This window comes from Colossoma macropomum, unplaced genomic scaffold (assembly GCF_904425465.1).
Source record: "Colossoma macropomum unplaced genomic scaffold, Colossoma_macropomum, whole genome shotgun sequence".
In the NCBI taxonomy this organism is placed as follows: Eukaryota; Metazoa; Chordata; class Actinopteri; order Characiformes; family Serrasalmidae; genus Colossoma; species Colossoma macropomum.
Genome location: NW_023494804.1, coordinates 28922852 through 28936812, shown reverse-complemented (window position 1 = coordinate 28936812; position 13961 = coordinate 28922852). Strand labels below are relative to the sequence as shown.

The window sequence follows — 13961 nt, the reverse complement described above, 5'->3', positions numbered from 1 at the left end:
ATGCCACTCCTTCCAGATAGGGCCCCACCTCTGCAGATAGAAGTGTGTTTTAAAGGCACTAACTTCCCACTCTCCAGTTCAGACAGCAGCACAAACACACTCATACACTCCTCTACTGGGACACATCACTATATGGAAATGGACAACCAGATCGAGAGAGGAAACACCAGCAAACAAGACTTAATCAGTGAGTCAGTTGCGTCATAGATTCTCTATTTTCGCTATGTGTCTCTCTTTTTCTCTCTCTTTCCCATTGTTATCTGTAGAAAGTGCTTCATACTTCTCTTTAATAGTACTTCTTGATATGATGCTTTGCATACAGTTGTATGCAAACGTTTTGGCATTCCTGGTCAAAATGCATGTCTTCTAAGTGGCAATAAATGCACATTTTCTACAGAGAACCACTTACTGTTTGTCAGAATTTAACATGTTTGGGGGGGGATAAAATGTCATATTTACATGTGTTCTCTATAGAGGATGTGTTAACTCCTTTCACTTCAACAAAATGTAACTTGACCCATGGTGTTCAAACTTTTGCATACAACTGTATACTGTACTGTATGCAGAACAAGTCTTGTACACTATTTGAGACTTTCATCATTCATGGCTGGACTGGGTTAAGAAAAGTGTAGTAATACTATTTTACACTGCCCTTATTACAGTGTACAGAACAATGATACAGATAACTAGCTGTAGTTACACTGTGTAACTGAGGGTCTGAATTTCCCAACTTATATGGGAATAAAAAAATAAATAAAAAAAATGAAATTAAAAAAAAATCATCGTTGGTTGAATTTAGGTCTGGTACAGGTTTTGTGGCCAAATTTCTAATATTTTAATTTATGAAAATTGTCTTAATAATAATTAGTGCAAACCCTCCTACATATTACAAGTGAGAGAATTTTGATTGTGTTTTAGTAACATACAAACAGCGACCTATGAAAATGCAATGCAATTAACATATTGTGGTGGTCGGGACAATTTTTTTAGTAGGCTTTTTGGTCATGAGTACTTAAAACATCAAATTGGCATGTAACTATATGTAGTTGTCAATCAGCGCTAGCAGAATAAACAGGGTACATGCTATTTCTGTACAGCCAATCAAATCCAAACCATGTGCTTAATTAATGTAACGCATTAGAAGTTCTGTTATTTAATGACAAGTATGTACAAAGCAATGACAATATAAATAGTCATAATGTGGTAATAATATTGTATTTACACACTTGGAGTAAGTGGCTGAATACCTAAAGAGCAACATACTGAGATTGATACTTGTAGCACTTTTATAAACTTCCATGTAAATGCAGTTAAGTATACTAAATGGTCTTTTAACAGTTACACTGTATTCATTTCATTAGAGGTTCAAACATATAAAAAGATCTCATTTCTGCTCTTGTAACTGCGTTGCTAGCCTGCTAGCTGAGCCAGCGCTAGCCTCACAACCAAAAGTGTGATCTATAGAATGTAAGTCGACACTTTTTAATATTAAAAATATAACCACAAAACCTGCCACAGGCTCTAATCTCAACCAGTAATCAGAGGCTGTATTTGTTGTGATTTTCTTTTTTTTACAGAAAGTTGTGAAATTCAGACATGTATTTACACAATGTGACAACATGCTGTAAGAAATATTAATATTAATATATTAATATTTTGGATTACAGGACTTTTCTTTATTTAACAGATATTTAATTGTAGTTACATTGTTCCTTACACTGTAATAAAAACACTGTAAAATATAGTATTACCACCTGTTCAGCACCTGTAAACAGCTGAAAGCAGAACCATTGTGCTATTTATCTACGGTCACGCTTCATATGCTGCTATTTACAGTGTAGTAGTCTCATGACTTTGGTAATTGACATCAAACAACACGCACCATCGAGACAGTGCTGTTGCACCTGCGGCTAACGTTACCACAAAGGCCTACAGATGACCCGGCCCAAAGGCGAAGGGTAAACACTAGTTGTAGACGAAAATTGTGCAAGCATGAAACTTTGAAACGCCACTTCAGGGCTTCACTTCTTATCTTCTTCTGCAGCATTATGGTACGATTGAGTATACAAGGCTAAAACCAGTGCAGTTAGGTCACTATTATGCCACAACAGAGATAGGAAAAATACCATATTGCACAGCTTTGGTTTGTCATTTCTGTGCTTGTAAGAGTAAAATTAAAAATATATATATTTAAATATTTTATTTTATCTAAGGATTGTATACACACGGAAGGAGTTCCCTTAACTATCTTTATATACAATATATTATACATTAAACAACATTATGTACAATATATACAGTTGTGTGACAAATTTTGGGCACCCCAGTCAAATAACCTGTTTTTCTTGATTTGAAAATAACACATAATCTACAGAGAACACACTTCTACACATTTCAGTGCATAATTACTGTTTATTTGCTGAATTTAACACATTGGGGAAAACAAAACATAATATGTGGCCTATATAAAAAGTTATGGTACATTTCATACTTTGTTACATTTTTTTCCAAAATGTTTTCCAAAATGTTAAACTCTAAATATGCATACAATAGAGGATATGTTAACTTATTTTCACATAGAAAAGCAAGAAAACATGTAATTTGACCAGCGGCACCCTGAAGTTTGCATATGTTGACATTAACTGCTTGTAACATAACAGAACTAGTCAGACACTTGCAGATAAAATCACTCACTGAGACTTTATATGAATCAGGACAATCCAAATATGTAGTCAGAAAACAAGGGTCAGAACCAGGATGAGAGGATTAGCAATCCAGAGGGACGTCAAGAGAACAGTGAGGGACAAAACAAAGTCCAAAAACCAGCAGGCAAAATCAAAGCATAAGGCAAAAAAATACAAAACAAGGTAGATGCACAGAAGAAATACACACATGAGGAAAAAAATTGCTCAGTAAGCTCTGATAAACAGGGGCTCTAGCCTACTTGGCTAAGAATCATGGCAAATTAAACAGTTTAAACAGAGCAAGGAACAGGTGTAACAGATCAGTACTGAGGATAGGAAGATCTGTGATATCTGAGGGTATTCTGGGAGATGGAGTTCAGGAGAGGATCAGTGTTCTGAGTAATCAGAGATGCAGAGCTGGAGGGAGGTGTGACACTGTTCATGAATGAAAGTTATCTAAGTAGTTAACACACCTTAATTCATGTTTGTTTAAATGGTAACTAAGTGGTTGCATTAACGGTTGCTTATGGTTGCATTAATTTTGGTGTTCTGAAAGTAAAATCTGAATTTGGTGAGGTGGCTTTTAGTTAAGGTACCTCATCAACTTGGAATAATCTACAGAAGCACTTGAAAATTCATCACTTTTTTTATTTAAGATTTTTATGTTAATTAATCGATTTTTAGTTTTTTTTTTATATTTCATAGTTTTTGTCTTTGTGTTTTTTGTGTGCCACCTTCTTAAGCAGGGTTCACTTGTGAAAGAGATGTTCAATCACAATGTAACTGCTCTGGTTAAAAAAATAAAATTAATTAATAAAAATAAGCAAAGAACACCTGCAGTAATTACTCCACCCATGAATACAAATAAACAAATAATTAGCAATTCCTTGATGAGTATTCTTCCATGATGAGAGGCTAATTTGAGGAATTACTAAGTGATGCTGAATGGTGGGTTTGACTTCCTTAGTCATATCAGTGTTTTTTCAAATGTATGTGTTTTTTCGTAAATTTACAATAACATCGTGTTCACTTTCTGTGGATTGCAATATGAAAATCTTGAGTTGTAAAATATTGAGTTGTACCATGCAAGGCATGTTTTATTTGCATTTAGAGGCCTATTTTTTAATTTCTTTCTTTAACTTCATGTTTATTCCTTATTTCTGCTTCAAAAATACCAACATGTTCTTGATCTCTGTAGATGCAGTTTGCAATTTTTACAATGAGTTCTTTAGTAAGAAAATGATTCCATATAGAACCATGAACATTCAAAGAACCCTTTGCATGACTAAAGAATGTGTTGTAGATGAAAAACGTTCTGTATAGCACCAAAAAGGTTTATTCTATTGTTATAATGTCAAGCTTGTAACAATAGAAGAATCTTTTTTGGTGCTATATAGAACCCTTTTCAAAAAGGAACCATCTGTAGCACATTCATTCACGTTGTCTATCAATCTGAAAAATGCTTTCATGATGCAAAGAACCCTTCGGTCATGCAAAAGGTTCTGTAAGTTTTCATGGTTCTATATAGAACCATTTCCTTCTCCTTTTAAGAGTGTATATAGCACCAAGAATAGTTCTTCTATTGTGACGATGTCAAGCTTGTAACAATAGAAAAACCCTTTTTGGTGCTAGAACACATTCTCCATCAATCTAAGGAACCATTTCACCGTGCAAAGACTCATTTGAGCATGAAATGGTTCTTTGACTTCTTTGTTTCTCTATATAGAACTACTGCCTTTACTAAAGAACCCTTGAAGAGCCATCTAGGTTAAAGTTGTTTAGTCATAATTCCACAGATTTAGCAGTAATCTATGCTGCTCCTCTCGTCTCTGTAGAGGAGCCACTTTAGAACAGACAATCCAAACAGGACTGTTACAGTTTTTGCTGGTTGCTTGAACACATTTGTCCACTCAGAAGTCATATTCTCAAAACACTTAAAGCGTGATAGTTTAAAGAGGCTCGCTGGTCAAAATATCGCACTTTGCAAAATGGTTGAATCCACAAAACACAAAAACACTCCATGAAAGCAAACTTTTCTCTCAAATACTAAACAACCTAAAAACACAAAACACAGGTTTCTGTCTGAACCTGTTCAGCCCTATTATTGCTGTGTGTCTGTGCTGTACTTCACTAATACTATTATTTTACTGTAAACATTACTGTAACTTTACTTGATTATTTTCTCTTAGGTAGTTTTACTAGAAATGTATTTCAAAAACTAAACAAAAAATAAGATTTCACAAAAATTTCAGAGACAATTCTCCTGCATGTTTTTTTTTCCATACTCTTGAAACAAAGGAGTGTAGTAGAAGACAGTAATGTACCAAAAGTTGATGTCAATCCTCTGGCCTGAGTATTTGTCAGTAGAATGCTAGGTTTTGGTAGAGGGTCCCTCTGAAATTTCATACTGAAATTTCCAGTGAAATTCAAGCAAAAATTGAAGGGTTTTGTTCCAAAAGGCATTATAGACCATTTTCAAGGATCCTCTTTTTCATGATACACATTGTTGAGAGTGGGCTTTAGGCATAAAAGAACAATCAGTGCTATATTATAAGTAATACTACTGTTATTAGATAAATAAAATGTGTTTTCTATTATACATCAGCTGTTTTTTTAAGTCTTTTTTGGGTGGAAGGTGGTGTGCAGCTTTGGAATGCATCATTATAGTATCTCTAGTAGATTCTTTTTTTTTACAGTCTCAATATGTAAGTCTTTCATTGTGTAAATCAGTTTTATATATAACGGCAGTCTTACTTATTGCCTATTCCTCCTCGGATAAATGCTTGTCTAACAGCCTCCTTTATCTGTGTGTACACCACTAATGACAACTGATTGCTGTACACTGTAGTTCACATGGGTGCCAAAGGTTGATATATGAGTGTTTGTGTTCAGCTGTCACTAAATGTTTTCCTTACTTTTGCACAGTTATACAATGAATTTTGTGTTTTGTGTGAGATCTGTGTTAACTGTTTTAAAATGTGTGTAAAAAAATGAGTGAAAGCAGTGAGAATGTGTTAACGTGTAAAATGATACTTCTGCTTTAATAAGAAAGTAGCTGTGATGAATAAATTGACTCCAGTTTTGTTAAATGTGTTTTGGCTATTGAGAAAAACTGTAACACAGGGCCCTAACAGCCAGTGAATGTTCAAATATAATAAGACATTGCATTGCAAAGCCTTTAGGACTACACTGGAAAAAGCAAGTTTGTCAAGTCCAAATGTAAACAAACTACTGACCTATCAGAAAACAGCCTGAGGTTTCAACTGTACCACCTATAATTTTATTAGGATAATTTAGATATTTTTTGTGATCATGTTATTATTTTCACAACAAAGCTCTAACATTAATATCAAATACAGTAGGCAAAGAACAAGTAATACAAAACAAACCACTACAGTACAACAAGTGGTAAAAGTACAATAACGCTGCTAGAGATAACAGGTTTATAACAAACCTCTTAATAAAAATAAAAAATATATATATATATACACATATATATATATACACACACACATATGTATATATATATATATATATATACATATATATACATATATACACACACACATATATATATATATATATATATATATATATATATATATATATTTTCTGATATGGGAAATTAGGTTAAATTAGGTAGTTAAGCATAGAATTTCTATTATTTGTAACATTATATTATTTATAACATTATTGTTATGTTTTATTTTTTTTTATTCCAAGCCATCTGAGATGCAGTTAAATCATATTTTTTCTCCCACATTTGTGGAAATTGTTTGGTCATAGAGATCCCTCCTTTTCTCCGCATCATAGATGAGTTTCTTCAATCATTTTGAGGTAGAAAGGGAGAAAATACAGAAACAGGGGTCCATCAAAAACCATGTGACGCATCGCACAACATCACACACTGCTGCTGGCAGCTGGTGTAGACAGCTTCATTGATTAAAATGGAGTTTTACAAGGTGTAGTACTGACTCACCGAATATTAGCATCAGCTGAAGTATGATAACAACATCACTATGTGTTGATAATAAACTTTCCTAGGTGATACTCAGGTTACTGGGTACAACTATTATAAGCTATCATTCATTTGACTAATGAACTAATGGAGGTGTTTATTATTATATTACTGTTTAAACAAACATCAGCTATCACAAGTGTTAAATGCTTCGTTTATATTACTGATGATCTATTAATGCTGAAGTTCCATAAGTTAAGGGATCATTCATGTACAGTCTTACGTAAGAATTTCCCTAATATACTGATTGGAGGAAAAAATATCTAAGAGGATGCTGAGCAATGGTTCCTATAGTCATCAATTGTTGTTAGTTTGGCAGGTTATAAATAATGTCTAAAGCACACTGAGTGAGCACTGGCTAGAGAAAACCACATTAGGGCCTTCCACAGTGTTTACTTTTATGACTCTGCCATATGCTGAGTAAATATCTTTCTTTGTGGCCTCTGGGCTATCGTGGCTTTGCTCAGTTTTATGCATACACACACAGAGAGAGACAACGTGACCAACGGACCTCGTTTATGACAGTGATAAGAGGTTCTTTGGTAACACCTGATATGTGTCTGAAAGCACAGATAGTTTGTACTCATTACTTCTAAGTCACTCTCTAAAACCCAAACATATGTGTCTCTACTGGAAAGTAAGGACTATTTTTTTATTTTTTTTTCTTTATTGAGAAAGAAATCACAGTTAACACCATTTAAAAGGCCTGTCACTGACCTTCGCTCTGCACATTAAGCTTGATTAAACCAATGAACAGCTAATGCTATATCAAAACCTAGAAACATCAGAAACGGTTCAAACTCACAGCTTCTTCAAAATTAAAATCTTTAGGAGGAGAATGTAAAATCAGCCAAAGTTAAAACTGCCTGTCAACTGACTCAGTTGTGTTCAAATTATAGACAAGGGCCTCATGTTTTCTGCACTGCCTGAAATGAATATTAGCTGTCTATATAAATAACGGAAGTAACAAAATTCTTACGAAGTCAGTAACTGTAATGTGATTACAAGAATTTAAACCATCATGTGTCACCCTACTTCAACACAAGAACTTCATTACTGTAACATGATCTTTTGTGCTGTGTTACCCCATAATAGTGTAATTTATCCCTTAATAGTGTAATATATCAGGCCTGTAGAACTTCCATTTTGCTTTGACTTCAGAGGATTAGTCAAATGAAACAATTAATGTTTGTATAAATGTCCTTTGTGCTCTTAACTGGAAGTGAAAAAACTTTGCTTTAAAACTTTACTTTGAAAATACACTGCTATTGTTTTAAGCACATCCTCTTTTGCAAACCTTTCTGCACCAGAACACAACACGTACAGTCGCATGCAAAAGTTTGAACACCCCTGGCCAAATCACATTTTGTTGATTAAGTGAAAATAAGTTAGCACATCATTTACAGGAACACATGTTTTTTTCCTGCACATTCAAGTGCACAATTTCTGTTTATTTGCATTTATATTGAGTTTAAAATAATAACAATAATAATACATATAAAATGTGCCATAATGTTTGCACATTCCACATTTTATTCCCCCAATATGTTAAATACACAGTAGTTATGCAATAAAATGTGCAGAAGTAGAAGATTTGTTAACTTATTTTCACTTAAATAATCAATAAAACGTGTTCAACCAGTGCGCCCAAACTTTTGCACACAGCCATCTGGAAGGGGCTGTTCTTTTCTATCAGCATTCTGTTTCTAGTGAGAGAAAGAATAAAAATGCTAAAAATGGAGACAGTCCTTTAACCCCTTAACAAGCCATGGGCCTGCCGGTGGGTTTTATTACACACTGCTATAACCTAAGAATAGCTCCATTCGTTTGCATTGAAGTGCCTGTAGTTACTAAATAATAAACCTTTGTATGAAATAAACCTGGATTGTTAAGGGGTTAAAGGCCAAGATCACAGATTTTTTTTTCGAATGTCTGCACAGTTTAATCATTGAGATGGAAACAAAGACATTCAGGGTGGTTTGATATGAAATACTCCATTCTAGAAAATAAAAGACTTAGAGGAACCAGACTTCCCCCCCTTTAACTACACTTTTACAAAATACATTTTTAAATGAATAACTTCATGTACTGAGTTGTTTTTTCATTGACCAGTTCTATATAAGATGGTTTGTAATGACCCTCCTATATTTAATCTCTTTCTCTGTTTTGGTTCCAGGTGAGACTAAACCGGGTCTAGGCTGCTGTGGATGGATCCTTATTGCTCTCTCAACTTTTTTCACAATTCTTTTCTTCCCCATCATGACTTTTTTTAGCATCAAGGTAGGAAAGCACAGTGAGAGCTGGCACAAACCAAAGGTGTTCTGAATTTCTAAAGGGACGTAAAACATTTACTTTAATGAAAAAATCAAGCACAGTAGTAAAAGTCAAGGAAGATGAAATATAGAAGTGATAGGTGTGAATTGGTCAGGTACCAGTGATTCAGGTAACCTTCATGCTGGTTCCTACTGTGAGTGAAATGTGTCTGAAAGACTAATTTGCATTGCTCTGAAATGCGTTATAGATAAAAAGCAATACTGCTTTTACTGTGAGACGTGTTTTATTGATCTCTGTTACAGATAGTTCAAGAGTATGAACGAGCTGTAATATTCAGACTGGGCCGCATCACAGCCAGAAGAGCAAAGGGACCAGGTAAAGATATAAACAGTCTACTATATTACTACTACTACTACCACCATTACAACAACAACTACTACTACTACTACTACTACTATTCTCAGGCTTTGTCTGTACAGTGAGGGAAAACGAGTGTTCAGACACTTCAGTTTTTAATATTTAATATAACTTCAAATGTACAAACATAATGTCTTTTGACTTTGAACAAAAAAGTGTGTGTCTGCAGATGTATATTTTTTAAAATTGAAATTCATAGAAAAAAATATTCATATATATATATATATATATATGAATGGATCAGACACAGCAGTACTGCTGGAGTTTTTTTAAACACCTCAGTGTCACTGCTGGACCGAGATTAGTCCGTCAACCAAAATATCCAGCCAACAGCATGTAGGGAGAAGATGGACCTTTAAACAAGACAACGACCCCAAACATACAGCCACAATCACTCAAGACTAGTTTTTAAAAGACGAAGGTCAAGGCGTGGCCTGGCCAATCTCCTGACTTGAATACCATTGAAATTTTGTGGAGGATTTTGAAATTGTGAGTCAAGGAGATGGACCTTGGGGAATTGAAGATGGTCTGCCAAGAGAAATGGACCAAACGGAAGCATAATGCTGCAAAAAGCTAGTTACTTCCCAGATGTCTCAAAACTGTAAATGCCAACAGCAGCCCTACAACAAAATACTTATTAAATTTTGGTGTCATAATAGTTTTTCACCTACATTGTGTCTGAATGCATGTATCTCCAACTGTATATTACAGTACTTTCTTTTTCAGCACAAAAGCGTTTTGTTTGAATATATAATTGAAGTATATCTCAAATGAGGCCTTTGTCAAAGTAGCCGATATTGAAAGTTTGAGTGGAACACATATAAATGATTGTTTTATGATACAGACTGATACAGCACTGTAAGTATATAAACAGTCTTTTATTTGTCTAGCCTATTATCTTGTTGTTGTAATTATCATTTTCACATTACCTTATCATTAAAAGTCTAAGGCACCTGCTAGCTGCAGACAACAGCCACAACTATTCACTGTAAACACTTTCTCATTATAAGATTGGTGTAAGGATACCACAAGATTATTCAACCTATTTCTAGATATTTTGACTTTTCTGAGTCGTTTTCTTAAATAAAGGCGCATAAATGGTTCTTGGCTTGGACATACAGTTCTAGGAAAGCCCTTGAATTGATATAGAAGCTTTACATTATGTGGAAAGTATTTATACATTTTAATCTTCATTGAATCCTTATTTATGGCACATTTATTTACTTTTAGGAGTGTTGACTGAGAAATAAGAATATGCAGACTCTAAATCTAAAAGCTGCAGGGACTAAAAGTATGTTTGGTGGTACAATGTCCAATAAAAATAATTATTCAATTGTAACTCAACAAATTTCCTGCACCGCTTCTAGGCATCTTCTTCGTCCTTCCCTGCACAGACTCCTTTATTAAAGTGGACATGAGAACAGTCTCATTCGACATCCCTCCACAAGAGGTAAATCACACCACACAGACTGCACTGAGGCACCACAGAAACAGAACAAAAATGCACACTGTCGTTGATTGTTCATGACTGTGTTGTGTTGATCTTACCTGCTGCCTGCATTGTGTTGATCACAGATCCTGACCAAGGACTCAGTGACAATAAGTGTTGACGGTGTGGTGTACTTCAGGGTCAGTGATCCCATCGCTTCAGTGGCCAACGTGACCAATGCTGATTACGCCACACGCCTGCTGGCCCAGACAACCCTAAGGAATGTCCTGGGCACCAAGAACCTGTCTGAAGTTCTGTCTGATCGAGAGGGTATCTCTCACAGTATGCAGGTGAGAGAGAGAGAGAGGGAGAGTACATCATCCATATGGTCGAATAACATGTTTTGTTGATTTTTTAAGTAAAAATAAGTCAATACATCCTATGCAGGCAGAAAACACACTTCTGTGCAGTTTTATGCACAATTGCTGTTTATTTGCTGAATTAAACACATTTTGGAAAAAAAAGAAGTAGTGCACTAAAATGTGTAGAAAAATGCAGGAAAAATTTTCCCTCAAGAGGATGGTAACATTTTCACTTAAAAATCAATAAGTTTTGCAAACTTTTGCATATGACTGTATCCTTAATGTTGTTTCATCACTCTAGTGGCTCCCTCTAGTGCTGCAGTGAATAATTAAGCCTCAATAAACTTCTGCATGCTCTTTTCTATGCAGATGTGTGTAGAACACCTTAAACCCACAATGACAAAGAAGTATTGTTACTACTGTGAAATGATAACGAAGGTAAAAATCAAAGTACCTTTCCAAAACACTCAAGTAGAAAGAACAAAAGTGGCAAATCAAAATAAATTTAATTAAATACTAAGTGATTTCTACAAATGCAGCAAAACATCTTTATGGAACATGTTAATGCTAGGTAAAGTATTACCTACAATTTGTTCTTCTTCTCTGTTTCTAGTAGTAGTATGTCAAAAGTTTGAGTTAGTCTCTCAAAAAATGACTTATTTTCTCAAAATATTGATTAAGTATCTCAAAATATTGTCTTATTTTCTGAAGATTATTTCAAGATACTAAGCCAATATTTTCACATATTGCTGGCAGGAATGGGCTTCTATACTTCTTAGTATGTTTAGCAACTATCAGTGTAGAAAGTGAAGTGAAGTGAAGTTTACTCAAAAGTCAGGGGAGTGACTGATCACAAAGCAGTATAGATGCTGTAACTAAGGCAACAGAATAAATTTAACATAAAAAGGAAATAAACTGTTTAAAAATTAGATTACCATCCTCACAAGTACTGTCTCACAATGTAAAAATACTCAGGAAAGTACAAATCCATTCTAATTTTACTTGAGTAAACTAAGTAACTCAGTAAATATAATTAGTGATAACTAGTTACCGCTCACCTCTGGTTCTGCCCCTAGTCCAGTGGCTCCTAAACCTGGACATGGAGCACCCCTGCCATGCATGTTTTCCCTGTGAGTGTGTTGGAGCAGAGAAAGTGTAAAATGTGTCAGAAAGGGCTTTAACAGGACCCGAAGCGGGAAACACTGGCCTAATCCACCTCTTCAATCCCAAATCCTAACTCAACCCTTAACACTAATCCCTATCCTTAAACTCCTCAACCTTTCTCCTTCTCTTTGCAGGTGACACTTGATGAGGCTACAGACTCTTGGGGCATTAAGGTGGAACGGGTGGAGATCAAGGATGTCAAGCTGCCTCACCAGCTGCAGAGGGCCATGGCAGCTGAGGCCGAGGCAGCCCGCGAGGCCAGAGCCAAGGTCAGAGTCTATTTCACCTGAAGGAAGAAGAAAACTATGGGAAATGCAGTTCAAGCAGCTCAAGCTCAAATAAACAAACATTAGTCACTGCATTCACCTCAAACCAACAGATGAAAACACATCAAATTCATATTCTGTTTGTTGAAATGCAAATGTATGATTCTGAAAGCCAAAACAGAGAAAAATAATTGCAATCATCTTAAAAAATTGGGATCAGGCAAATTGTCACAGGTCTAGTTTGTGGCTTGTAAACTTCCGTTATATCGTAGCTACATCAGCCTTGGAGCTCCAGTTCAAAACTAAAAGAAGCAAATTTCATACACCAAACATGTCGTGGCTCATCAGCTACACTTAAGGGGAAACTTGTCTAAATTTGATTTTTTAGCCAAACCCCTGCTTTAAACTTATGTTGTGTTCGATTTGTGTAGGTGATAGCAGCAGAGGGAGAGATGAATGCCTCACGCGCCCTAAAGGAGGCTTCTCTGGTGATTGCTGAGTCTCCGTCTGCCCTGCAGCTGCGCTACCTGCAGACCCTCAACACCATCGCTGCAGAGAAAAACTCCACCATCATTTTCCCTCTTCCCATGGACATCCTGGGCCACTTAATAAAAAAATGAAGTCAGACATCCACAGACCATCCGTCACAAGCATGAGTGTTTACAAAAGGGCTGTGTGGTAATCTGAGCTATAACTGCAAAATTTCACAACTAACTGTTTGCATGTCTTTGTTGAATATTCAGTAGCATAGAGAGATGTCTTTATAGAGAAGCATATGCTGAAGCAGTTCAGTAACTTCCACTTTTGTTCCATGTACAGCTTCCATATGTATGTCATTATCATTGGGCAATTGCCCAGATACATGATTACTGTAGCATTATTGTAATATTCTAACTTTACCATTTCACATTTTTAAAAAACTGTATATACATATCCTGTTCTATAATGTTCTAAAATTCTTTGCGTGAAAAACCTTGGAAGCATGTTTTTATATTCATTGCACAAGTAAAATGGAAAAAAGAGTCCAAGTTCAGTATGTCATTAAAGGCTCATATTATGTCATTTTTTCCTCACTTGTTTAAAATAAGCGTTTGATGTAATATGTAAACATTGTTTCAAAATGTACCATTCACTCCCTAGTCCGTAAGGTCCCTATATTCATATGAACAAATATGGGCAAATCGTGTTTTATTGATTTTCTAAGTGAAACATCCTCCACAAACTTAGATATTGCTGCTGTTGGAAGAAAACCTTGTATCTCCATTTTTGTCGTTTTTCAGCTTTTGACATAATGTGAAAATGCCTGCTGCCCTTTAAATTGTGTGTAACTTCTTTCATGAAGAAGTT

At 35.2% G+C, this 13961-nt stretch overlaps 1 protein-coding gene across 1 annotated transcript; it reads left to right on the top strand.

The window, feature by feature from the left end:
* The first annotated feature begins 37 nt into the window (after positions 1–37).
* On the top strand, positions 38–13676 carry stoml3b (stomatin (EPB72)-like 3b). Its single transcript, XM_036595253.1, has 7 exons — positions 38–187; positions 8879–8982; positions 9279–9351; positions 10761–10843; positions 10969–11172; positions 12483–12617; positions 13046–13676. The coding sequence occupies exons 1-7, from the start codon at positions 133–135 to the stop codon at positions 13232–13234; spliced, it is 843 nt and encodes a 280-aa protein (XP_036451146.1). The 5' UTR covers positions 38–132; the 3' UTR covers positions 13235–13676.
* Positions 13677–13961: the final 285 nt, after the last annotated feature.